The 26,526-nt window shown below is 49.8% G+C and overlaps 2 protein-coding genes across 3 annotated transcripts in view; one reads left to right on the top strand and one right to left on the bottom strand.

The window, feature by feature from the left end:
* Positions 1–1,236, top strand: part of Sptan1 (spectrin alpha, non-erythrocytic 1) — an 87,244-nt gene extending 86,008 nt beyond the window's left edge. Inside the window, exons 55-58 of the mRNA XM_036183326.1 lie at positions 104–157; positions 236–382; positions 455–602; positions 776–1,236. Of these exons, the coding sequence (XP_036039219.1) occupies positions 104–157; positions 236–382; positions 455–602; positions 776–901 (475 nt within the window). The 3' untranslated portion in view covers positions 902–1,236. The remainder of the gene's footprint in view (positions 1–103; positions 158–235; positions 383–454; positions 603–775) is intronic.
* On the bottom strand, positions 1,219–18,751 carry Dync2i2 (dynein 2 intermediate chain 2). Of its 2 annotated transcripts, none has more exons than XM_036183323.1 (9): positions 18,563–18,751; positions 8,368–8,616; positions 4,320–4,429; positions 3,521–3,678; positions 2,898–3,007; positions 2,419–2,586; positions 2,091–2,323; positions 1,704–1,861; positions 1,219–1,552 (listed from the first exon to the last, which is right to left on the bottom strand). In XM_036183323.1, exons 1-9 carry the CDS (start codon positions 18,746–18,748, stop codon positions 1,314–1,316), a joined length of 1,611 nt encoding a protein of 536 aa, XP_036039216.1. In that variant the 5' UTR covers positions 18,749–18,751; the 3' UTR covers positions 1,219–1,313. The 2 variants fall into 2 exon arrangements, with proteins under 2 accessions (XP_036039216.1, XP_036039217.1); XM_036183324.1 differs by having other exon boundaries at positions 2,419–2,544.
* Between the last annotated feature and the right edge of the window lie 7,775 nt (positions 18,752–26,526).

Raw genomic sequence — 26,526 nt, 5'->3', positions numbered from 1 at the left:
AGGCCAGCCCAGAGTGCAGCTGTCAGCGCGGGACTGGCACAGGAGGGGAGAACACGCCATTTGTGCAGGGAAGGCCTGCTCCCTAGCTCTGTCCTCCTTCTAGGAACACAACAGGAGTGACCGAGGAGGCCCTCAAGGAATTCAGCATGATGTTCAAGTGAGTATGGCCCAGGGACCTTGGCTGAGGGTGGATGGGAGGCAGGGACCTTGTGCTGAGCTGGGCTCTGTGCTGCAGGCACTTTGACAAGGACAAGTCTGGCCGGCTGAACCATCAGGAATTCAAATCCTGTCTTCGTTCCCTGGGCTACGACCTGCCAATGGTGGAGGAAGGAGAGCCTGACCCCGAGTTTGAGGCAATCCTGGACACTGTTGATCCCAACAGGTAAGCTGAAGGGACAGTGGACACAGTTTCAGCCTCCCTCTGCCCTCCTTGCTCACTGTACTGCCTCCATAGGGATGGCCATGTCTCCCTGCAAGAATACATGGCTTTCATGATCAGCCGCGAAACAGAGAATGTCAAGTCCAGTGAAGAGATTGAGAGCGCTTTCCGGGCCCTCAGCTCTGAGGGCAAGCCTTACGTGACCAAGGAGGAGCTCTACCAGGTAAGACCTTGGGAAGGGCCCAGGTTCCTGGGCACAACTGAAGCTGAAGGGGGCCACACACACACACACACACACAGAAGCCCGTCTGCTGGCAGATCTGGCCTGGCTCAACAACGCCTTCCCTATGGGCACGTGTTGTCGTGGTTGAGCTGACTGTACCACTGTTCCTCCAGAATCTGACCCGGGAACAAGCCGACTATTGTGTCTCCCACATGAAGCCATATGTGGATGGCAAAGGCCGTGAACTCCCCACTGCCTTCGACTACGTCGAGTTCACCCGCTCCCTCTTTGTGAATTGATCCGTGGCTCCCATAGGTGAGCCTGACCCACACTGCTTGCCTTGTGTCCCCCACTGCATGTCACTTCCTAATATCCAGACAGTGTTACTTTCCAGTGTAGCCATAGGCCTGCTTAGCTTGGGGTAAGACTTTGTAGAAAACGGTGCTTCAGTAAACTGCTTACAGTCCAATCACAATCACCAGGTTGCTGTGGGACCCAAACCCCTGTTTGAACCAGCTGCCCTCATTCCCACTTAGAATCAAAGCAGCTGGCTCATCTTGTTCTCTCTTTCCTCCCTCCCCAGATTCTGTTTTCATGTAAAAGACAAATAAAGGACTCAATTCTCCCCCTAAAAGTTTTTGTTCCTCTTTATCCAGCTTAGCGCACAGCCTTCCTGGAGGGACACCCCACCCCTGCTGCTCCTCGCAGCCCTCAGGTAGCTACTTCCGCTTCCAGTTGGTCCAGGTCCTCCATCTCCCTGGGCCCTTGTTCTGTGAAGGCTGTACTCAGCTGCCACACCTTTACCATGCCCTTGGCATCACCAGCAGCCAGGAGCTGAGTCTGCTGGCTGTTGAACTCCAGACAGTAGACGGGACTTCCATCTTGGGTTTGTGTTATGGAAGCTGTGGGTTTCTGGGAGCTTTTTTGGAGGTCAAACAGTTGTACATCACCTGCAGGGAGAGGTTCAGAAACTCGAAACCACAGCTGGGAGAGGCTCCAGCATGCACTTTTACCCCGTGGGCCCTGTGGTGGGCGCCAGTGGCCTGGATAAAAGCCATCCTCATCACATGACTTAAAATAGGTCGTGTGGCTCTTACCTACCTTCCCCAGAAGCAGCAGCAAAAACCAATGGGCGCACTGGGGACCAGCGCACGGCAAACAGGTACTTGTGAGAGAGCTGCAGTGAGGTGAGAGGCTGGGCCTGCAGCATGGAGTACAGGTGGACATGGCCATCGGTCCCAGCACTCAGGAAGAGATTCCTAGACAGTGCAGAGAGAGAAGCCTACATGGCGCTGCTTCCCGCACCTCCTGGGCTGTCTGCCTGTGGAAAATTCCCTTGGCCTCCACATCTGAGGCCAGTCCTTAAGAAAGGAGATGGGCCCCAGGACCCACCACCATCAAAGTCCAAAGAGCCAGAGTGCCGGTGTTGAAAAACTTGGGGCAGGGTAGCCTTCCCTGTGCCCGAGTGGTGAGCCCAGGCTGCCCTACCTGTGGAAGGGGGAGCAGCTCACAGAGTACACAGGGCCACCATGAGGAAAGAATGTGAACTGCACAGGGGCCCTCAGGGGCACAGAGCTGGCCGTCCGAGTGAGAGCCGCTGCCTCTGCTGCCAGGGAACACTTGAGGGGGAAGCCACCTTCTGTGCCCAGAACGAAAAGGCTGGAGTCGAAGCTGGAGAAGGCCACTGATGTCACCCCCACCTCAGTCTCTCCACGGGGTGGCTGTGGAGAAACGGCAGTGACCATAAACAGCCAGTGGGCAGAGGGAAGAGCACAGACGGGCCCACAGCCCACTGTCCTCGGGCCCACGTCCTCACCTTCTTCAGTTTGGTGCTCCTCGGCAGCTGCTGCACGGCCAGGGCAAAGCCCTTGGAGAGGCGCAGCTGGCCCGCCCCACTGCCCCTCCAGAGCAGCACCTTCCCATCAGTGGCCGCACTCAGCACCTGGAAGCGGTGGCTGTGCCGGGGTTCAGGCAACCACAGCACCTGGGATCACAAAGCATGGGGCAGGGGAGAGGGGAGCACTCCCAGTGTCAGCCTCCCCCAGCTGTCCCTCAGAGCCAGGGGCGGTACAGGCTCCTGAAGTCCAGGAAGGCTGGCGCAGGCCACCTGTGTAGGAAGGAGGCTGGAGCAAAGCCCTGTGCCCTAGAGGGCAACCAGTGGGAGAGCTGACTCAGACTGGGGCTCCAAGAATGCCCAGGCAGCTGTCCAACCACCAACTCCCTGAAGCAGCTGATGCCATCACCCCCTCCAAGGGTGTGGAAGTGACCTCCTACTCCCCCCATCAGCCTCCTGACCTGATACACAGGGTCTGTGTGGGTGTCGTCAGTCAGACCTGTGCGCCAAAGCAGTGGGTCCTCGGGTCGGCTCATGTCCCACACCAGCACTTCACCACTATACAGCCCCCCTGTGAGGGTAAGCAGGATCTGGGATCAGCTCAGCCACACCCAGCAACCCTCCATGCCATGTAGTCAGAACAAAGGCCTCTGCTGAGTATTCCCTGAGGGGGAACATCCTAGTTCCTGGGGCTCAGACTCAGCCCCCTCCTTGCTGCACCTTGGGGACCATTCCCCGCAGAAAGCTGAGGCCCATGTCCAGCAACCCACCCCTCCAGCAGGCACATCTGTCAGCACTGAGTAGCCCACCTCTTTATCCAGCTTTTCTCATCCCGCTTCTTAAACAGCCAGACTCAGCCCGTTCCAGATGACTCCTTCCTCTAAGCTCCACACCCCTCACAGGTCCACACAGGCAGATTATCCCCCAGCTACAGACAAGCCAGAGGCCCAGGGCAACCTCGCTGACTCCCAAGTGGTCTGCCCTGGCCAGAAGCTGACAGGCCAGCCAAAAGCTTCTTGGCTGCCGGAGCTGGGTAGGAAGCAGAAGCTTGGGAAGAGAATCCTGGGGAAGGCTAGGCACTTACCTGCAATGTGTGAGGGCTGTGTGGGATGAAAGGCCAGGCACATGGCAGCACTAGACACCTCCACCACTGCTGATGGCTGCTGGGGGTTCAGGCCTTGGCGGTCCAGGTTCCAGGTACACACATAAGACTTGAGCGTGCTCCAGTCCCCATCATCTAGCCTGCATGAGGACATGCTTGAGTGACCTCCAGGGCTCCCAGAACTTCCTCCATCTCTGCCCCACTAACCCCTGCAAAAATTAGCCTGTGTCCCCTCTACACCCAGACTCTGTACTGTGGGCATATTCATATATAGTCACAGGTTCCTCTCTGACACTCAAAAGGGCACAATGTTCTCCAGAAAAGAGTTCCCAAGCCAGGTATGATGTTACTGCAGGTGCCCTGTCTGTACACCCTGGGTAGAACAGAAATTGCTAGTCACATGCAGACTCTGCCTTTGAGCTGGGCGATCAATAGCCCACTGTAAGCAGAGGAAGGACCCTTGTAATTCCAGCACTGAGACAAAGAGACCAATGCCATCCTAAGCTACATAGTGAGACCCTACAGTAGGGAAAAGGGTTCTCAGACCCCAAGTGTGTATCTATGCCTTCTGGGTCCACAGAGCATCCAGCAAGAGAGTAATGGCTGGTGGCCAACATGAGCTCAGGGCTCACTGCCAGGTGGGGAGGTGGGCCTTGAGGCATGGGCTCTCAGCCCCTCCCTTGATCTTTACCTAACCCTTTACCCTGAAGCTAATGAAGCAGAGGCCCAAACAAGTCTTAGGGGTCTCCATTATTTCCCAAACACCCCAGATGTCACTCACCGACCATAAGCACAGGCCAGCACAGAGCCTGTGGAGTTCCAGGAAATGCCGGTCACATGCAGACCCTGCCCTTGGGCTGGGGGGTAGACCAGGGTGTGCAGACAGGACACCTACAGAGACAGGACAATCCTAGCCCTAAGCACTAAAACCATCTAGTAAGCGGTTCTCAACCTGTGGGTCACAACCCCTTCGGGGGTCAAATGACCTAAGACCATTGGGAAACACAAATATTTACATTACAATTCATATCTACAGTTATGAAGTAGCAACAAAACTAATTTTATGGTTGGGGTCACCACACCATGAGGAACTATATTAAAGGGCCACAGTATTAGGAAGGTTGAGAACCACTGGTCTAGTAGGTAGCCTCAAGGTAGCACAGGAAAATCATACCCAAGCCTAGGCAGACTGAGGCCTACAAGCTGCCCACACCCACTGGTCAGCCCAAAGGAAGACTACTCTAGGCGTGGGGCTCAGCACATAATCCCAGCACTTGGGAGGCTGAGGCAGGAGGACTGCATGAGTTCTAAGGCCAGCTTGAACTACAGAGTGAGTTCCAGGCTGGCTTCCTAACAAGACCCTGTCTCCACATGGCTCCCACCCCCAAAGACAGAAAATAGCCTTCACCTCCCATCCATGTAGTGCAGGTACTTCCAGGGCCTTGGAAAGCGCCTGAGAAGTGCAGCTGATGCAGCTGCAAGCCAGAGTCTCAGGGCTCAGCACCTAGGCAGAAGCTGGCTGGTGGCAGCAGCTGCACACAGGACGACATTGAACTCTAGTGGCCTGCACACCTAAGAAAGGCTAGCATGCCGATTTTATTATGGACTGTTACACACTAGGTAGGGAGTCTCAATAGATAACCCAGGCTAGCCTCACACTCACAGCAATCCTGCTTCAGTCTCGTGGTGCTAGGATTGTTACAGATATGGGCCAATATGTCTGGCTCCACACCCTGTCTCCCAAAATCTTGTAGTCTTGATTTAGAGTCTTTTTCCCCAGCAGGTGGGAGCAGCAAAAGAGATGGTCACAGTCCCCACAGATACGGGGTTGGGGTGAGGGGGTTGGGATGGGGTTGGGGGAGTGGACCATATTAGCTGAGAACCAAAACTCAGGTATAAAGCTCCACACCTCCTAATCTCATGATTGGCCCAAGGCAAGATCCCAGCCCTGCAGAAAAGCCTTCAGGAACACATGTCCACTGTACATGGCTGATGGACCCCAAGACCACACAGCAGCAGTCCCACTCATGACAGAGACCCAAGGAGTACTGGCCCACTAGTGTGGTGAGGCATGCCTGCAATGCCAATACCCAGGAGTCTGAGGAAGGGAGTGCCAAGACTTTGAGGTCAGCCTGGGCTATATAAGTGGGTGAATCTCTGAGTTCAAGGCCAGCCTGGTCTGCATAGTGAGTTCCAGACTAGCCAGTGTTACACAGTGAGATCCTGCTGTTCCTTGTTTTTGAAATAAAAAAGACACTCTGCCTTGGGGCAGCCCATTCCAATATGTCTTTGGAACATTTGCTTTGCTAAATAACTCCTGTTTAAGCTGTCAAAAATAAGTAAGTAAACCAAAACCAAAGGTGAAATAGCAGTAAGGCAAGGCCTAGCCCCCAGAGACCGGGACTCCTGCCAAGGCGGCCTGCCGGGCGAGCCGAGAACACAAGCCAGTGAACGCAGGTAAGCCTGTCATGTGCCTGCGGATGAACAAGCTGAAGTCTGCACCCTACCAGAGTTAGCCACTGCAGAGATGCCTTCAAGAAAATGGTTAGGGACAAGGCCAAGGAAGGAGACTCCTCAGGAGGGCATGGCTCTGTCTCATGCGGCTCCGTGACCTGGGCCCTGAACTCCTTTCCATGGGGAAAATCATGAGCCTATATGCATTGCCATCTGGGCACTTTTAATTATAAGGTTTACACTAAGAGGCAAACTGTAGCTGGTCATGGTGATGCACACCTCTGGAGGTAGAAGTGGGGAATCTGTAAGTTCGGGATTAGCATGGTCCCCATAATGAGTTCCAGGCCAGCCAGGACTACACAGTGAAACCCTATCTCAAAAGGAAAAAAAAAAAAAAGTAAACCATGGCTAAAAAGATTAAGCATATGTACTACCCTTCCAGAGGACCTGAGTTCAATTCCCAGCACCCATATCAGGCAACCTACAACAGCCTGTAACTATGACTCTAAAAGGTGACAACCTTTCTAACCTCCATGGATACCATACTCAAGTGCACATACCCACAGGCAAATAGAGACATGGAAGCAGATACACAGACAGACAGACAGACACACACACACACACACACACACACACACACACACACACAAATCAAAAGAAATAAATCTGGGCTGGAGAGATGGCTCAGTGATTAAGAGCACTGGCCATTCTTCCAGAGAGTTCAGTTCCCAGCAACCATGCTTAATGAGATCTGGGGCCCTCTTCTGGCAAACAGGCAGACAGAGCACTGTATACATTAAAAAAAAAAAAAGATAAACCTTTAAAAAAAAAAAAAAAAAGCACACCCTACAGCCAGGTGGCACACCTGAGTGACCGTCACACTCCCAGGAGGAATGGCAGCCTGGGCTCTGAGCAAGAAACAAAACAAGCCAGACTGTGGTGGCACACACCTTTAATCCCAGCACTCGGGAGGCAGAGGCAGGCTGGGAAAGAAACAAAACAGTATGTCATCATATAAACCTTTTTAAAAAGGCCTCGGCTTCTTCTGAGGCAGGATTCCCAGCCTCAGTTCTGGGACAACAAATGTGTAACACCATGGTGGGCAAGAAATGTCCTTGATTTCTATTTTCATTTATTTGTTTGTTTATTTGTTTGTTTGTTTTGGCTTTTCAGTCTAACGCTCTCCCAACTGAGCTATTTCGGCGGCTTGTTTTGGCTTTTCAAGACAGGGTTTCTCTGTGTAGTTTTGGTGCCTGTCCTGGATCTCACTCTGTAGCCCAGGCTGGCCTCGAACTCACGAAGATCCACCTGTCTCTGTCTTCCGAGTGCTGAGATTAAAGGTGTGCGCCACCACTGCCTGGAATGTTCTTGATTTTTGATTCCTGGATTCAATCCCCAACACTTCCTTCCACCTCAGCACTTGGGAGAGGCAAAAGTCAGAGAGTCAAGGTCATCCTCAGACAGACAGATAGATGGATGGATGGATGGATGGATGGATGGATGGATGGATGGATAGATGGATGGACGGACAGACAGCTGGCTACATCAGACCCTGTCCACATAGATAGATAGACAGACAGACAAGTAGATATACATGTATGTATGGCTGAGGCAGGGCTCAGTGGTGGAGTGTACACTCAACACGCACAAGGCCCTGGTTTCAATCTGTAGAACCAAAATGAAAGATCACAGCCTGGTGACGGTGGCGCACACCTTTAGTCCCAACTCTCTGGAGGCAGAGGCAGGTGGATCTCTGTGAGTTCGAGGCCAGCCTGGTCTACAGAGCGAGTTCTAGGACAGCCAGGGCTGTTATACAAAGAAATCCTGTTTTCAAAACCTTGAAAAACCCAAATCTCTCAGTTGTCACACTGAGAGCAGAGCTGGGAGAAGTGAGGTAACCTGAGGCCACTATAAAACAAGGAGACCAACCCCATCCACTGGGGACAGCTTGGAACTGTGCCTCCAAAGCAGAAATGTCAAGACATGTTGGTGCCTTTAGCACACAGTCCAGGGGTCAGGTTCCAGCTCAGGTAATTCAGAGCTGTGCAGCTCCAGGCAAGACACTCAGCCTCTCCCAACCTCATCTATGAAGGGAAGATAACAGTAATACAGTTGACCTGAGGAGAGACCACAGCAGCTCGTTCCCTAGGGTGGTACCAGGCTAGTGGCAGGCTGCCTGGGGCAAACCCCACACCTCTTCAGCCACTTGCTCTCATTATGGTCACAGCTTCCCTGAAGGGCCACCTCCTCCTCCCAGGGTGAGTCAGCCCCACACCAGAGGGACTGGCTTTACTCTCACTGGGTGCAGCAAAGCAAAGCAAGATCTAAAGAGGCCTTGGGACCTCAGGGACGGCAGCACCCCAGGCCAGCCTTACCGTCTGCTGCGGCTCTGTCCAGTTCACCTCGTAGCCATCGAAGGCATGGCTCTGCCAGTTGCTGTTCAGCTCCCGGATGACCATGACCTCCACCCTCCGGAGAAAGGCTGCGAGCCTGAGAGTGTCGTGCTGGGAAGCAGGCACCATGGCCACTGGCTCAGGAGCCTCTGTCTGCACCTGGGCATCCGCATGTGTCTGGGCCTGGGCAGATGCCTCTGCTGTGGCAATGCTGGCTGTCTGGCAACTTTTCTGAAAGGAGATTAAAACCAGGGTCAGGGGCCAGTGAAATGACTGCATGGGTAAAGACACTTGCTGCCAAGTCCAGTGACTTGGGTTCAATTCCCAGACCCCACATGGTAGGAAGAGAGAACCGACTCCTGAAAGTTTTCCTCAGACTTGCTCGAATATCGGCACAAACACACAAAATTACTTTAAAAAACAGTCGGCGGGGGTGGGGGGTCCTAGAGAGATGGCTCAGTGGTTGGGAGCACATACTGCAGGCTGTATGTGTTGGCACACATCTTTAATTCCGGCACTGGGGAGGTTGAGGCAGACTGATCTCTGTGAGTTCGAGGCCAGCCTGGTCTACTGCCCTAGCCTGTTCTCTGTTGCTACACTGACCAGCCACCTTGAGGAGAACAGGGTTTATTTACAGTTAAGACTCCATCACCGTCTTAGTCAGGGTTTCTATTGCTGTAAAGAGACACCAGGACCACAGCAACTCTTAAAAGAAAACGTTTAGTTGAGGGGCTGGCTTATAGTTTCAGAGGTTCAGTCAATTATCACCATGGCAGGGAGCATGGAGGCGTGCAGGCAGACATGGTGCTGGATTTCAGAGTGCTACATCTTGCAAGTAGCCAGAAATCGACTGACTCGCTGGGTGGTATCCTGAGTATATGAAACCTGGAAGCCCACTCCCACAGTGACACAGTGGGCCACACCCACTCCAACTAAGCCACACCTCTAAATAGTTCCCCTCCCTATGATGTTATAGGATTATGGGACTGTGGGGGCCAATTACATTCAAACTACCACAATCTTCAAAGGAAGTCAAGACAGGAACTTAAGGTGGAAACCTGGAGACAGGAACTTAAGCAGAGGCCACAGAAGAATCTAGCTACTTCTACAAGCCTGGACCACCTGTGAGAGTGGTACCTCCCACAGTGGCTGGGCCCTCCCACAATAATCTTTCATCAAGAAAATGCCCACAGACATGCCCACAGACCAATGTGATGTAGGCATTTCAGCAACTGACGTTCCCTCTTGCAGATGACCCTGGCCTGTCATGTTAACCCAACAACAAATACTAACTGAACGGGGTGACTTTGTTCCACAAGTCAGTGGGGAACCACCACTCCTGTGACCCTCACGCGACCTTTGCACAGGCCCCATCCCTACTTCAATGGACATGGGAATAGGCATCAAACCAAAGGTGCAGCCACCTTTATCACCTTGTCTTTACCAAGAGGCTCTTGGGAGTGAGGCCCAGACCACTGCCCCCCACCAAAGCTCTGCACATAAAGCCCCTCCAGGACCTCAAGGCCCTGGAACCTGAGTGCAATGCCTTTCCCAGCGACAAGGGACACAGACCGACAGCTGTCCCTGGCAGCCAGCTGTCTGTTTTATCAACTTCACACCTGCCCCAAACTCCCAGTGGGCAAAAAGAGTCCACCTTACCATTTCCCCATGCCCACCCAGCACTTCACACGTGTTTGGGGAGTAGATGAAAACACATGCCCTGACCTGCTACTACCTGCCAGACAACAGGGAAGACCACATACATGCAGGACCCTTGGTCCCAGGCACATAAATGGAGAACACAAATAAAAAGAGAAGGTTCCAGTACAAAGGTGCTTGGCTCTGGCAGAGGACCTGAGGGGTCAGCTCGACAGCCAGCCACATGGGACATGGAGAAGGCCTTGCCAGCCCCTTCAGACACAAGTATAAGGGAAAATTAGGAGCCCGTGTGGAGGCTGCTGGAACCATTCCAGGGAGCCCAAGCAAAGCCTCAGGTTGAGGCTGGAGCCAAGCAACCCTGTAGCTCCTACCTGTGGTCTAAGCTTGGAAGGTTCCTCTGGCCTCCACACATGTGCGCACACATGAGCTTGCACACACATGGCCACAGAATGATAATGATAGCAGATTCCAATTTCTGCCTCTCTCAGAATCAGCTGCATGTTCCATTGGGGGGGGGTGTGTGTCCCGGGACACACCACAAGGAGTCTGCCATGAGCTGGTTTGGGTTGGTGTCTGCTCCTTATAGTCAAGATTGACCAGCACAGGGGCTGGGGACAGGTGTCTGGGCAGTCAGCACATTCTAAAGCAGTGGTTCTAACACTATGGCTCACAACCCCTCTGAGGAATGCATGTCAGATATTTACATTACATTATGATTCATAACAGCAGCAAAGTTACAGTTACGAAGTTGCCATGAAAATAATGTTGCTGGGTGGTGGCGCACGCCTTTAATTCCAGCACTCAGGAGGCAGAGGCAGGCGGATCTCTGTGAGTACTAGGCCAGCCTGGGCTACAGAGTCCCAAGACAGCCAGGGCTACCCTGTCTTAAAAAAAAAAAAGGATGCGTCTAAACCAACACAAAGACAGTGGAGGTTTGAAAGAAAACGACCGACCCCATTGGGAGGGCACTACTGGGAGGTATGGCTGTGTTGGAGGAAGTGGGTCACTGTGGGGGTGGGCCTTGCAGCCTCATATCTGCTCAATCCACACCCTGTGAGATTTGTATCAGATGTAGAATTCCACAGCCATATTCCCAGCCACCATGCTCCCTGCCATGAAGACAATGGGCTAAGCCTCTGGAACTGTGAACCACCACCTCAAAGAACTGTTTTCATGAGTTACTGAGGTCCTAGCGTCTCTTCACAGCAATACAAACCCTAAGGCAATGACTCACACCTGCAATCCTACCGTATGGCACGTGGAGGCAGGGGGTTCGCAAGTTCACCCTTGGCTACATGGCAAGTATAAACCAGATTGGGAAGCATAAGACTTTCTTTAAAACTTTTTGTTTGTGCCGGGCAGTGGTGGCACACACCTTTAATCTCAGCACTCGGGAGGCAGAGGCAGGTGGATCTCTGTGAGTTCGAGGCCAGCCTGGTCTACAGAGTGAGTCCCAGGACAGCCAGGGCTACACAGAGAAACCCTGTCTTTTTGTTTGTTTGTTTTTCCAGACAGGGTTTCTCTTTGTAACAGCCCTGGCTGTCCTGGAACTAGCTTTGTCATCTAGTAGACCAGGCTGGGCTTGAACTCACAGAGATCTGCCTGGCTCTCTACCTGAGATTAAAGGCATGTGCCACTGCTGACTGGCATACTTATTTTTGTGGTCCTGAGGTGGAGCCCAGGGCCACACCCAGCCCCTTCACCCTCTTTTCTGATCACATCTAAGCAACTGGTCTTGACAATGTGTTCGAAGAGCCCACCATAGCCGTGTGTGAGCCTGTGGTAGACATTCGCAATGACAGCAGTACAGCCAGCTCCCACCTATTCGCTCCAGGGTGAAGGACAAGACTTCTAAGGGCACTCCACAGCTGAACCAGCAACCAGATCCAGCCTCCCTCCCGCGCAGGAACTTGGGGTGTGTGTGTGTGTGTGTGTGTGTGTGTGTGTGTGTGTGTGCGCGCGCGCGCAGCCTCCTCCACTTCAAGGGACTCAAACTCACCCTGGAACTGAAGATGACCTTGAACTGGGGAGCCTCCTGTTTTCCCTGGGGCTACAGGTATGTTCCCACACCCAGCTTACTCAGTGGTGAGAATTAAATGCCCAGCTTCCTGCATACTAGACAAGGATTCTACCAGGTGACCCACACCGTAGGCTCAAACTCAGTTCTGAGTGCTTCTGCAGCACAGGGCTACTCAAAAGTCCTGACCCAAGGGAGCGCCCTTCCTTGGCCAGGTTGGGAGCACATCTGTGGTTAGTCCGTTTCTTCACACTGCCTTAAGGAGGGTCTAGAAACAAAAGCATCGCACACCTGTCATCCCAGCACTCAGGAGGTGGAGGCAGGAGGATTCTCGTGAGTTTGAGATCAGCTTGAGCAACAATGTTGCAGAGAGGAGGGTTCCAGGCACGAAGCATGCCTGTCATCCCAGCACTAAAGCAGTGGTACCAAGAGGATGAGCCACGGATTTACTTAAGGGCACAGGCTCCAGCAGGGGGCGCCATGTGCCATGAAACACAAGCCAAGCCCCCAGCCTGCCAGGGGAGGAGACCCCAGAAGCTCACTCAGGTGGCAGAAGTCACCCCACAGTCCATGGGATGGGAAGATTAAAAACTGCTCACTCATATTTCCTGGGTTCCTGTAGGAGGGAGGAAAGCACACAGGGCCCTTTCCTCCCTCCCCACTCCACCCCTCCATCTCTCCCTCAAAAAGCTAGCTCAGTGTCCACTAAGGAGAAAAAGTTCTGGAGCTGCTAGCCTGCACCTAAATGGAAGTGAATGCACTCTTGGAAAGAACATGGTGGGGCAGAGTGGCAGTGTCGGTGGTGGTGGTGGTGCTGGTGCTGGTGGTGCTGGTGGTGCTGGTGGTGGTGCTGGTGGTGCTGGTGGTGCTGGTGGTGCTGGTGGTGCTGGTGGTGGTGCTGGTGCTGGTGGTGCTGGTGCTGGTGGTGCTGGTGGTGGTGGTGCTGGTGGTGGTGGTGGTGCTGGCGGTGGTGGTGGTGCTGGCGGTGGTGGTGGTGCACGCCGTTAATCCCAGCACTTGGGAGGCAGAGGCAGGCGGATCTGAGTTTGACGACAAACTGGTCTACACAGAGTAACGATGTCTTGAAAAATAAAAAACAAGCAAACAAACAAAAAGGAGCAGGATGGAGGCCAGCAAAATGTCTCAACAGGTAAAGGTACTCCCCACAGAGCACGACCGCCTGGACCTCCATAATGAAAGGAGGGAACTGACACCCACGGTCCTTTGACCTCCACATGTGAGCTATGTTTACACTAGTACCAAACACACACACACACACACACACACACACACACACACACGCAAAAAAATAAACACACAAAATAAAAATAAAAGATCATAATGGAGTAGCCAGCCAGCTAACCCAGGAATTTGGGAAAGCCTGGGCAAAATACCAAGATCCAGTTTCAAAAACATGTGTTACATGTGTTTTTTAAAGACTTATTTACTTATGTGTATGTGTGTTTTGCCTGTATACATGTATGTACACAGTGTCCAGGAGCCAGGAGACAACAGTTGCCTTGGAGCTAGAGTCAAGATCTGCTGTGAGCTGCTGTGTGGACCGAGTCCTAATTGAGAACAAGTGCTCCTATCCGCTGAGACATCACCTCTCCAGTCCACTGGTTACCTGGTTTGTTGTTGTTGGTTTGGTTTGGGTTTTTTTTGTTTGGGGTGGTTTTACGAGATAGAGTCTATCTGTGTAGCCCTGGCTGTCCTGGAATTCACTCTGTAGACCAGGCTGGCCTGAACTCACAGAGATCCATGTGCTGGGATTAAAGGCATGCACCACCACCACCTGGTTTACATGTATATTTTACCACTATTCTATTTTACAATTTTTTGGGGGGGGTTGTTGTTGTTTGTTGGGTTTTTGGTGGGCTTTTTTTGTTTTTGTTTGGTTTTGGGTTTTTTTTTTTTTTTTGGTTTTTCAAGACAGGATTTCTCTGTGTAGCTTTGCGCCTTTCCTGGATCTCTTTCTGTAGACCAGGCTGGCCTCGAACTCACAAAGATCCACCTGCCTCTGCCTCCCGAGTGCTGGGATTAAAGGCGTGCGCCACCACCACCCGGCTACAATTTTTTGAGACAGAGCTCATGTAGTCCAAGCTAACCTAAAACTCCTTAGGTATCCAAGGCTGGCCCTGAATACCTGATTCCACCCCCAATGGAACCAGACACCAGCTACCACATCTGGCTACCAACCCACACTCTGATAAGACAGACCTCTGGTGCTTTGACAGCAGGCTGAGCGAAGTTGTTATTAACTGCTAATGGCTCAGCATTGCAGTCCATAAAAACAGATTCCCAGGTCACACCACACACCTGCTGTCCAGGGTCACAGCAGGCTGCAGGCAATGTGCACACATGTTAAATTCTTTAGGCGTCCCGTCCCAGTGGCTCCATCTGCACGAGTACCTGCATTCGAAAGGCCCCCAGGGGAGCAAGACTGTGCTTTCACAGAAGCAACGGTACCTTCCATAAGGACTCTAACACACACCACTAGGGAACAAGGCCCAGCCCCTAAGAAGAGTATGCACTCCCAACCCAATCTCAAACCAATGTCCAAAACCCTTCCTGCTCTGAACAGATTAGGCAGCCTATGTTGAGAAAAAAGCCGGTCTTGGTGGTACACATCTTTAGTACCAGCAGGTGGATCTCTGTGATGGCAAAGCCAACCAGGACTAAAAAGTGAGTTCCAGGCCAACCAGGTGTATATGGGAGACCCTGTCTCAAAAAAATAAAAATAAAATAATAAAACAATAATAATGGTGCAAGAACAATAGTTCAGCAATTCAGCACACTGACTGCTCTTCCAGAGGACGTGAGTTCAATTCTCTAAACCCACACAAAAGCTCACAATCCTCTGCAACTCCAGGTCCGGGGTACCTGACGCCATTCTGGCCTCTACAGCCCAGGGGTACCTGACGCCATTCTGGCCTCTACAGTCTCATGTGGTGTATAAACACAGCATCCATACATATGAAATAATTAAAAATTAAATTAAAACCAGGTGGTGGTGGCGCAGGCCTTTGACCCCAGCACACAAGAGGCAGAGCTAGGCGGATCTCTGTGAGTTCAAGGCCAGCCTGGTCTCCAAAGCGAGTTCTAGGAAAGGCGCAAAGCTACACAGAGAAATCCTGTCTCGAAAAACCAAAAAAATAAAATAAATTTAATTTAATTTAAAAAATGTTTTAGCCAGGCAGTGGTAGTGCACTCCTTTAATCCCAGCACTCAAGAGGCAGAGCCAGGCGGATCTCTGTGAGTTCGAGGCCAGCCTGGGCTACATAGTTCCAGGAAATGCACAAAGCTACACAGAGAAACCCTGTCTCGAAAACCCCCCAAAAATTTAAAGAACAAAAAAATGGAGAAAAGACATTAATGCTTTCTCTTTAGTCCACTGCTAAAATGCATACACATATTACCACATGCCTGTGTTCAACTTCTCCAGAGGAATTTGCCAGGGTTAAAAGATACTTACAGCACTGACTGACACAGGCTTCCTGACAGGAAGGAAGGAAACATCTTTTTGTGTTTGTTTTGTTTTGTTTTCAGACAAGGCTTCTCTGTGTAGCCCTGGCTGTCCTGCTATCCTGGAACTCACTGTGTAGAGCAGGCTGGCTCGAACTCAGAGACCCACCTACTAAAAGCATGCACCACCACACCACCACCACCACCACCACCACCACCACCACCACCACCACCACCACCATCACCACCCGGCTGACTGGAAACATCTTAACAGTTGATTAAAAGGAAATGTAAAAATAAATTAAGTTTTTAAAAGTTCTTTAATCCTGGAGTTACAAATGGTTGTGAGCAGCCGTTGGAGGATGGGAATTGAGCCCGGTCCTCTGGAAGAGCAGCCAGTGCTCTTTACCACTGAGTCAGCTCTCCAGCCCCACAAGTAAGTTTCTAAATTACGTGCATGGGCGAGAGAGAGAGAGAGAGAGAGAGAGAGAGAGAGAGAGAGAGAGAGAGAAACAGAGAGAGACAGAGACAGAGACAAACAGACACCCAGGGCCAGCCAGGCAGCCACCAGGCAGCAAGCCACAGAGTAGGACATACAGAATGAAAGAAAGGTTAAAAAAAAAAAGCCTAGAGGCAAAATATAGATGAAGAAAACAGGTTAATTTAAGTTTTAAGAGCCAATGGGGCCAGGCAGTGGTGGCACATGCCTTTAATCCCAGCACTCGGGAGGCAGAGGCAGGTGGATACCTGCAAAAAAAAAAAAAAAGAGTCAATGGGACAAACATAAGATGAGGCCAAGCATCCCTAACTAATATTAAGTCTCCATGGTCTCCATGTCTTTATTGGGAGCAGGCTGGTAATCCAAAAGAAAGCCTGCTACACCCTGAAGCTGTGAGTAGCTCAACCTGGGTGCTGGAAACCAAAGTCAGGTCTTCTGGAAGAGCAGAAAGCATTTCTTTTTGTTGCTGTTACTTATTTTTATGTATGTGGACGTGTTACCTGGCATGTATGTTTGTGTACCACACGTGTGCATGGTGCCTGCAGAAGCCAGAAGAGGGCTTCAGACCCCTGGAACTGGAGTCAGATTAGAACCGTGTTAGTTCTAGAAGACAAACCCAGGCCTCTGAAAAACAGCCAGGACTCTTAACTTCTGAGCCACCACCCCTCCAGCCTGCTCATTGTTTTTGAGACAAGTTCTCATGGACCCCAGGCTGGCTGCAAACTTGTGATTCTTCTGTTTCCACTCTCCAAGTGCTAGAATTACAAGTGTGTGCCACCCACGTGTAGCTTTCCATTTTTCTGACAATCCAAATTTTTCACATAAACCACCGATACCTAGAGAAAAAGTTGCCACTTTCTCCTACGTCTTACAACATCCTCACAGCTAATAAAGCAGGCAGGGGTGCTTGCCGCCAAGCCTAGACACCTGAGTGTCATCCACAGGACCCACATGGTAGACAGAAACAACCAACTCCTACTGTCTTGTGGCCATACACATGCTCAAAGAATCAGTAAATAAAATACAATCAAAAGTTCAAGAATCTCCCCAGGAAGCAAGAGACACCCTCCAGGGTGCGGGCTGTCACACTGTGTAGCAGGGGCTCTAAACTTCTATCCACAGGAAAACTAATGACATTCTGGTTTGCTCTAAGAGGAAAAAGAAATCCAACCTTGAATCTTCTAAACTCTAAATCCCCAGCAAGCAAGAGCTGTTTAGAGCATCTTCGAGGTCCGTGAAGGTCCCCAGGCTTGCTGCAATGATACTTCAGCATACACTGAACTGGCCATGCTCCCTGCTTTCCACCAAAGGTGATTTCCTGTCCCATGGCATGGAGAAGGCCCTGGAAGCCAGACCAGACCACAGCATGAGACTGAAGGGCTCAAGACAGTCAAAAGCAGGACAGCACAGACACCACTGATATTGGGTAGGAGCCAGACTAGCTGCCCATCCCACGGCTTTCTTGGACGCACTGTAGCAGACACTCTGGTAAGGATCATTTCACTCAGATGAAGAACCTGAGTTCTCTGCAAGACCTTATTTGACCTGCCTCTACTTACCCTCTTTGATCTCACACGGACCCCTCTCCCTTTTCCTCAAGTCCTCTCCAGCCCCTCCCAAGGCCTCCAACAAATGTGCTTTGACCCCAGTTCCACAGTCAGCCAGTGCTCTCTCTCCTGAGTCTCTTCTCAAATGCCATGTCTCAGTGAGACCCACTCTGCAACTCCAGGTCCAGTTGGGAACAGTTCCTCAGCCCCTACCTGTCATGACTTATATGAAGTTGTATCCCTTGTAACTGTCCCAAATAAATTCCAGGAAAGCAGCTATCTCCACGTCCTCAGCTGATGAACCCTCAGTACCCCAAAAGTCAGATAGCATCAGGGCTCCCTTATCTCATTATTGGAATGGTTTTTGTTGGTTTGTTTTTATTAAACCAGAACACTGTAGCAGGGGCAGTGGTGGTGCAAGCCTTTAATCCCAGCACTCAGAAGGCAGAGACAGAGGCCAGCCTGGCCTACAGAATGAGTTCCAGAGCAGTCAGAGCTATACAGAGAACCATGTCTCGAAAAACAAAACACTAGAAAACCGTTTTTAGCTAGCCCTTAAGATGCAGTCTGACCTTTCCAAAAACCACTCAGTTTAAAATGCCTAACAGCTACCCTACCATTCACGAAAACTCTTTCAAAACGTGGTGCTGGGCTGACGATAGCTGGGCGGGTGGAAGGCACTTTGCCAAGCCTGACAGCAGGAGCTGGGTTCCCAGGACCACGCGGTGAAGGAAAGAGCTAATTTGTGTCAAGTTATCTTCTGACCTCCACAGGTGCCACGGCACAAGCATGCCCCCATACATTCACATAAATTAAATAAATGTCATTTAACAACAACAACGTGGAGTCCTAAGGGTTTTGTTGTTGTTGTTTTTCTCCTCGGAGACTGGGGAAAGTCTACCGTGAAAGCACCTCGAGTTAGTTTTTGCATTAAAGTATGAAAACCCCACGCCGCGCCCCGGCCACCCAGCGCGGGCCCCGCGCCCTCACCGTCTCCCCATGGATGCCCTGGACGGCCCTCCACTGCGAGAGCACGGACGCCACGCCCAGGGTCTCGTCCTGCAGGGGAGCGGGCCTCCCGGGCCGCTTCGCGTCGCCAGCCCCGCCAGCAGCCAGCGTAGCAGCTTCAGCGCTTCCAACCCGCAGAAAGGGCCCGGGCGACGCGCGCGTTGCCATGGCGACAGCCCCGCCCATTCGCGCCGGCGCCTTGAGACGTGACCTCCGCCGGCTTTGCCTCCATTAGCGGAAGTTCGATAAGAGGAAGTGAGGCTGACGGCGCCATTTTTGAACTGGTAACAGCATCGCCCTTAAGGCCGAGAAGGAAACTATAAAGATTCATATCAGCAAATACAACAAAAAGGCAGAGGTTTTGGATTATCCTATTCACAGAGGCCATGTCTGGGTCTGGAGCAGCTCTTCGAGGCATAAAGAAGTGAGGAAGTGAGGCGTGGGTTCCAGGTTCAAAGATGGCGCTGAGCGGCCCGTGCAGAGGCGAGGAGGGCCTGCTGCGGCCTACTGGGCCAAGCTGGTACGGAGACCCAGCTGGGTTGGAAGAAACCGACTACTGCAGAACCAGTTTCGCCGCTTGAGTCGGCAGCATTTTCAGTTTCTCCCTTAATGAAAAATATCCATACACAGATCGAAAGTGGGGCTGGATGGGTGGGAGGCCCAAATGAGAAAGTTTCCATAAAAGAATAATAAATAAAATGCTTGCTAAACTGAAATTAGAGACAGAAACAACCACTGGGGACGGAGTTGAGCTCAATGATAGATTGCCCCAGATTCAGTCAGTCCTCAACACACACACTCAAAAGGGCACAACTACCAGTTAATGAGTACCAACGATGTGTCAAGCTAAGTGCCCAAAGCCATATGAATGTTTACGTATTAAATCCTCAACCTACAGAAGCAACTGCGTGCTCGCCTGTTAGTTGGTTGGTTCCTTTCTTGAAGTGCTGGGGATGGAACCCAGGACTTCCTGCATACCAACCCTTATGCTGGACCCATGAACTACATCTACATCGCAGCTGTTATTACACATGCGCCTCTTGATTGCACTGACAGATCTGTAAATGTCCTAAATCACCCAGTAAGATCCTGCAGGTGGCCTGCTTGATCCCCAAAACCAAGCCCTGAGCCGCTAGGCCTTAATCTGCTCATTTAGTCCTCCTTCCTCAGCCTGGGAAGCTTGCCCAGGCCTCCTTCTCAGTACACTACCCAGGGACAGGAACCTCCTCAGCAGCCAAGGCCAGGAGGGCCGATTAGATTAGCAACCCTGGGAAGGGGAGGGAAATGCAATAGGAAAGTTTTTCTCAGACATCCCTTCCTAAAGGGGGCCTCTTTGTGAGGCCCTCTGAACTCTAGAAGAAAATGCAAACATCACCAAGCCACGGGGACCCAGGTTCAGTTTCTAGCACCCACATTGCAGCTAACAACTCTGTAATTTCCGTTCCAGGAGATCTCACACCCTCTTCTGGCCTCTGCAAGCACCAGGCATGCACCCAGTGCGCAGACATGCATGCAGGCAAAACATCCATACATATAAAGTCAAAAGAATGAAATTTTAAAAAGTCAGGACAGTCACTGGTGGTGTCACACACCTTTAATCCCAGCACTCAGGAGACAGAGGCAGGCGGATCTCGGTGACTTTGAGGGCAGCCTGGTCTATAAAATAAGTTCCAGGACAACCAGGACTACACAGGGAAACCCTCTTGGGGTTGGGGGGGGGGAGTTAGAGGGGAATCACACTCAATAAAAGCCCTGTGAGATGTGTGTATCTATTTACTTATTTATTTTGTTTTTTTGAAACATCTGGCTCCGCTACAAAGTGCTGGGAGTCAAGGCATGCACCACCACATCTGGCTGTTAACAAATTCTTTTTTTTTAAGGTTTTATTTATTTATTATGTATGTAGTGTTCTGCCTGCATGTGTCCTTGCCAGAAGAGGGCACCAGATATAATTGTAAGTGGTTGTGAGCCACCATGTGGGTGCTGGGAATCAAACTCAGGACCTCTGGAAGAGCAGTTGGTGCTCTTAACCACTGAGCCATCTCTCCAGCCCCCAAATCTCACTTTTTTTTTTTTTTTTTTTTTTTTTGCCAGAGCTGAGAACTGAACCCAGAGCCTTGCACTTGCTAGGCAAGCGCTCTAACACTGAGCTAAATCTCCAACCCCAACACCCAAGAAATTCTTAAAAGGGTGATAGCAGGTTAGAAAGATGGCTCAGTGGTTACGAGCACCTGTTGCTCTTGCAGAGGACCCAGATTTGGTCACCCACATGGTGGTTCACAACCATCTGTAACTCTAGTTCCAGGGGATCCAATGCTCTCTTCTGATCTCCTTGGGCACCTAGCTACATGAGGTCACAGATGTACATACATTGAGGTAAAACATTCATATATAAAAATGAATAAATCTGATTTTGAAAGTATAAAAGTTTTTTTTTTTATTATTATTATATACACAGTGTTCTGTCTGCACATATCCCTGCAGGCCAGAAGAGGGCACCAGATTTCATTACAGATGGTTGTGAGCCACCATGTGGTTGCTGGGAATTGAACTCAGGACCTCTGGAAGAACAGCCAGTGCTCTTAACTGCTGAGCCATCTCTCCAGCCCAATTTGAAATTTTTTTAAGGAGCTGGAGAAATGGCTTAGAGGTTAAGAGCACCGACTGCTCTTACAGAGGACCCAGGTTTGATTCCCCTCACCCGTACTTACAGTTACAGTCTTTATCTGTAACTCATGTAGTACACAGACATTAGACAAAACACCAATTCACATACACTAAGTGAGTAAAGTTTAAAAAAAAAAAAAAAAAAAACTTGGCATTTAAATTTCTTGTTTTCCTTGTTTTGTTTTGTTTTGTTTTGTTTTGTTTTGTTTTGTTTGAGACAGGGTTTTTCTGTGCAGTTCTAGCTCTCTGGAACTTACTCTGTAGACCAGGCTGGCCTCGAACTCACAGAGATCTGCCTGCCTCTGCCTCCTGAGTGCTGGGATTAAAGGCGAGCACCATCATTACCTGGCTTTTAAAATAAATGTGTGTGTGTGTGTGTGTGTGTGTGTGTGTGTGTGTGTGCGTGTGTGTGCTCTTCCTTCAGGGATTTCTGTTTCCCTGTCTCCTCACAACACTTTCAATCTCCTTCCTGGAGGTCTCTGCCCAGATTCCAGATAGATTCTGTTATCTGTGTTTTGTTCAAAGCTTGACCCTGACACCTATAGCCTGGCTCAAATCAGACACTTGGTACATATCGACTGATAGTGAACATGCCTTGTGCAGGCAAACGTTCTGGAAACATATCCTTTTCTGGTATTTCGTCTGCTATCACTACAGCAGCAGGTCTGTTGAAAATGGGGGGGGGGGGGGGCGTTGGGGACTTAGCTCAGTGGTAGAGCACTTGCCTGGCAAGTACACAAGTACAAGGCTCCAGGTTCCATCCTCAGCTCCAAAAAAAAAAAAAAAGAAAGAAAGAAAGGAAAATGTGTTGCCCAAACAGTTGTGTAGATACAATTAAGCCTTCTGAACTATGTCACCTGCGCCACCTGAGAACCTGCCTTAACTAAAAACAAACAAACAAACAAAAAATTATGCGTCTGTGTCTGTGGAGGGATATGTGCTCATGAGTACAGGTGCCTAAGGAGGCCAGAAACATTGGATGCCCTGGTGCTGCGGCTACAGGCGGTTAGTTGTGAGCCACCTGACGTGGTCGTTGGGAATTGAATTTGGCTCCCTCAGAAGAGCAGTGTATATTCTTAGCCACTGAGTATTGTTTTTGTTGGTTTGTTTTTGTTTTTTGAGACAAGCTCTATGCAGTCTAGGCTGTCCTTGAACTTGCAGAACCTTCCCATCTCACCCTTCCCAGCAGAGAATCCATGCAGGAGCTATTGCACCAAACTGAGGTACTGTTTTCTTCAGGGAATGAGGCCAGGTTCCATGAGGTACACTTAGGTACTACAAGAGGCAGCAGACAGCTAAACAACACGCTGAAATCCTTTAGTAATCTATTTGCTTCATTTCTATTTTATCTCCCCCTTCCCTGCCCCACACAGGGCTTCTCTGTGTGGCTCTGGCTGTCCTGGAACTCGCTCTATAGACCAGGCTGATCTTGAACTCAGAGAGATCTGCCTGCCTCTGCCTCCCGAGTGCTGGGTTTACAGGTGTGCAGCACAACTATGGAAATTTGTTCTCTCCTTCCACCATGTAAGGCGACTGAATTTAAGACGCAAGCTCGGGGTCACTGAACATCTGGCCTTCTCAGAACCATCCACCTGTTAGGTGGGTTAGGGGAGACCATGAACTTTGCATCCCACCAACTCATGCAGTCTGTTGTGGCATGGAATCTGGTTGTCTCTGTTGCCTAGTAACAACCACTGGAAATCCAGGGAGGTAAGATTTGGGAGCTGGATAGGGAAGGAATGGAAACAGCTGAGGGCATGACTTTGGCCTTTAGTTTTTCCCACTTCATGTATTTCTGGTTCCCGGATTTGTTTATTATTATCTTTGTTGTTGTTGTTGTTGTTGATATTATTATTATGGGGTGGGGGCATGGGCACCTGTGTGGCAGACAGACGACAGTATTTGGAGTCAGATCTCACCGAGTTTCAGGGACCTAATTCAGGTCATTGTGCAGCTTTGCCTGCAGAGCCAACTAGCAGTCCCTCTTTTTAAAATTACATTTTAAAATTAACTAAATTTTAATAATTGTATTACATAAATAAAGTATCTGTTTATGGTTATTTTAAATATTTATTTACTTTGTGTTCATGCCTCTGTGTGTGCACATGTGTGCATGTGCCGTGGTGTGCATATCAGAGGACAACTTTTGGGGAGTCAGTCCTCTCCTGTACCACTATTGAGCTCAGGATCAGATGGCAAGTACTTGTACCAACTAAGGTTTCTCAACAGCCCCCCTGGTTGTTTTTTATATTTAAAGATTTATTTGTTTTTATTTCATGCGTGTTAGTCTTCAAGTATCTAAGTATACCACATACATGCCTAGTGTCCTAGGATGTCAAGGTCAGTAGACAGCATCAGATCCTCTGAAGTTACAGGCAGTTGTGAACCCTTTTGTGGGTACTAGGAACAAAGGAACCTAGATCCTGTGCGAAATCACAAGTTCTCTTAAGCACTGAGCCATCTCTCCAGCCCCTAAAATTTTTTTGTGGGGGAGGGAGGGATTGTTGTTTTTATTTTTGTTTTTGTGTTTTTTGTTTGTTTTGTTTTGTATTGTTTTGTTTTTCTTTTTTGTTTTTCGAGACAGGGTTTCTCAGTGTAGCCTTGTCTTTCCTAGAACTCAGTCTGTAGACCAGGCTGACCTTGAACTCACAGAGATTCACTTGCCTTTGCCTCCCAAGTGAGTGCTGGGATTAAAGGCAAGAGCCACCACTGCCCAGCTGTTTTTATGTTTTGAGACAGGATCTCACTGTGTAGCCCTGGCTGTCCTAGAACTCACTCTGTAGACCATGATGGCTTTAAACTCACAGAGATCTACCTGGCTTTGCCTCAGAGTGCTGGGATTCAGGCAGTGCCCTGTCACACCAGGCTATTTATTTATTTTTGATCTGTTTTCCTATTGTCCTATTCCTCCTTTGTTCTTCCACTGTGTATTCAACCTCAGCCCACCCCCACCGGGGCAGTGCTGGGGATGGAACCTGGAGCCTAATTCATCCTAGGGAGGTACCACCAAGCCTGGCAACTCTTTACCTCTATGTGCATTGCTATGGCATGCATGTGCCCATATAAACAAACAAATAAAAATAAAATATACATAAGAAGAGTTTAGGGATACCCTGGGCAATAGCATGAGACCCAACTTCAACAACAAAACAACTAAATTCTGTTGTTACTTTGCAGCATACTAAATAAATGTACTTTCTAAAAAAAGATTAAAAATGTGGGGGTAGGGGCTGGAGAGATGGCTCAGAGGTTAAGAGCACTGGCTGTTCTTCCAGAGGTCCTGAGTTCAATTCCTAGCAACCATGTGGTGGCTCATAGCCATCTACAATGAGATCTGGTGCCCTCTTCTGGCCTCCAAGCTGAAAACTCACTGTATACATATTAAATAAATAAATAAATAAATAAATATATTTTTTTTTTAATGTGTGGGCGGTGGTGGGGCACGCCTTTAATCCCAGCACTGGGGAGGCAAAGCCAGGAAGATCTCCGTGAGTTCAAGGCCAGCCTGAGCTACAGAGCAAATTCCAGGAAAGGCTCCAAAGCTACACAGAGAAACCCTGTGTGTGTGGGGGGGGGGAGGGGACACGACAAAAAATTCCGTTGGCTGGTGGTGGGGCACGCCTTTAATCCCAGCACTTGGGAGGCAGAGGTAGGTGGATCTTTGTGAGTTTGAGGCCAGCCTGGGCTACAGAGAGAGATCCAGGAAAGGCGCAAAGCTACACAGAGAAACCCTGTCTTAAAAAACCAAAACCAAAAAAAAAAGAAAGAAAAGAAAAGAAAAAAGAAACAAAAAAGAAAAAGAAAAAAGCACTTGTTACTCTTCCAGAGGACCTGAGTTAAGTCCGCAGCACCTGGATGGGGCAGTCTAGAACTGCCTATAATTCCAGCTCCAGGGGAACCTGATGCCCTCTTCTAGACTCCTTGGGTAGTGCACACATGTGGCACACATAGACACAGGACACAGAAGATAAATTAATAAACAAGCCCCTAATCCAAAGACTGCACTGCCAGAGTCCTTTAATGTCTACATTTCACTTTATTATTTTGAGCTAGGGGACATGGATTTATTAAGGAAAAGTGAAAGAGAATTAGGAGTGAGCTCCAAAAGCAGAATACTTAAGGTCTTCTTCTAGTGACACATGTCCTACAAAGGCAGGCGACCTCCACCCTGCATTTCCGGTAACATAGACTACCTTTACAGTTATTTATTTTTATTTTGTTTTTATGAGACAGGGTTCCTGTAACAGTCCTGGCTGTCCTGGAACTCACTCTGTAGCCCAGGCTGGCCTTGAACTCACAGAGACCTGTCTGCCTCTGCCTCTGAGTGTTGGGATTAAAGGCGTGTGCCACCACCACCTGGCTGCAGCCAGTGCTCTTAACCACTGTGCCATCTCTCCAGTTCTGAAAGTTTTAAATTACATTTCCTATGGCTTGTTTTGTATTTATGTATTTATCATGTGTATGTGTACATGAGCTACATTTTTGGTGTGGTCTCCGCCACGATGTAGATCCTGCAGAACAAATCCAGGCAGTCAGCTTTCGTACCATTTTTTTTGCTTTTTTGTTTTTTGTTTTTGTTTTTGTTTTTGAGAGGTTTCTCTGTGTAGTTTTGGTGTCTGTCCTGGATCTCACTATGTAGACTAGTCTGGCCTCGAACTCACAGAGATCCGCCTGGCTCTGCTTCCCGAGTGCTGGGATTAAAGGCGTGTCACCACCACCGCCTGGCAACTATCTGGTGGCAGTCAGCTTTTATCTGCTGAGCCATCCTGCCATCCCCTACCCACGTTTTTTGAGACAAGGTCTCACTCTGTAAGCCAGGCTAGCCTCCATGGCTGCATCCATCCTGTTTCAGTCTCCTGGGCTGGTGGATTACAATTGTGATCCATTAAACCAGGCCTGACTGTAATTTATGCAAATGAGATCCCACTGTTCACTACTTGTGTTACTTGTCTTTCATTCAACGTTGTTTCTAAACTTTATTCTTATCTTTTTGCAAAAGCTTCAGTTCCTTACAGGTTGGGTGTGCAATTATGAATCCTAGTGCTCCGAGCATTCTCAAGTATACAGGGCATCTGTGCGGACACTTCTGCCAGAGACGCAGCCGGCCTGGTTGCTAGGACTGTGCTCATCCAGCTCTGTGGACCCAGCAGTTTTCCCGAGTGGTTGAACCAACCTCCCACTGGCTGAGAATTTCTTGCCTGCCCTAAGTTGAAAAACCTTCAGGATTGTTACGAGTTTTTCTTTTTCTTTGTTTTCCGTGTGTGTGTGTGTGTGTGTGT

Source organism: Onychomys torridus, chromosome 4, assembly GCF_903995425.1.
Source record: "Onychomys torridus chromosome 4, mOncTor1.1, whole genome shotgun sequence".
Lineage (NCBI taxonomy): Eukaryota > Metazoa > Chordata > Mammalia > Rodentia > Cricetidae > Onychomys > Onychomys torridus.
Note: the sequence above shows the minus strand (reverse complement) of the source record. Positions and strands in the feature narration are given on the sequence as shown.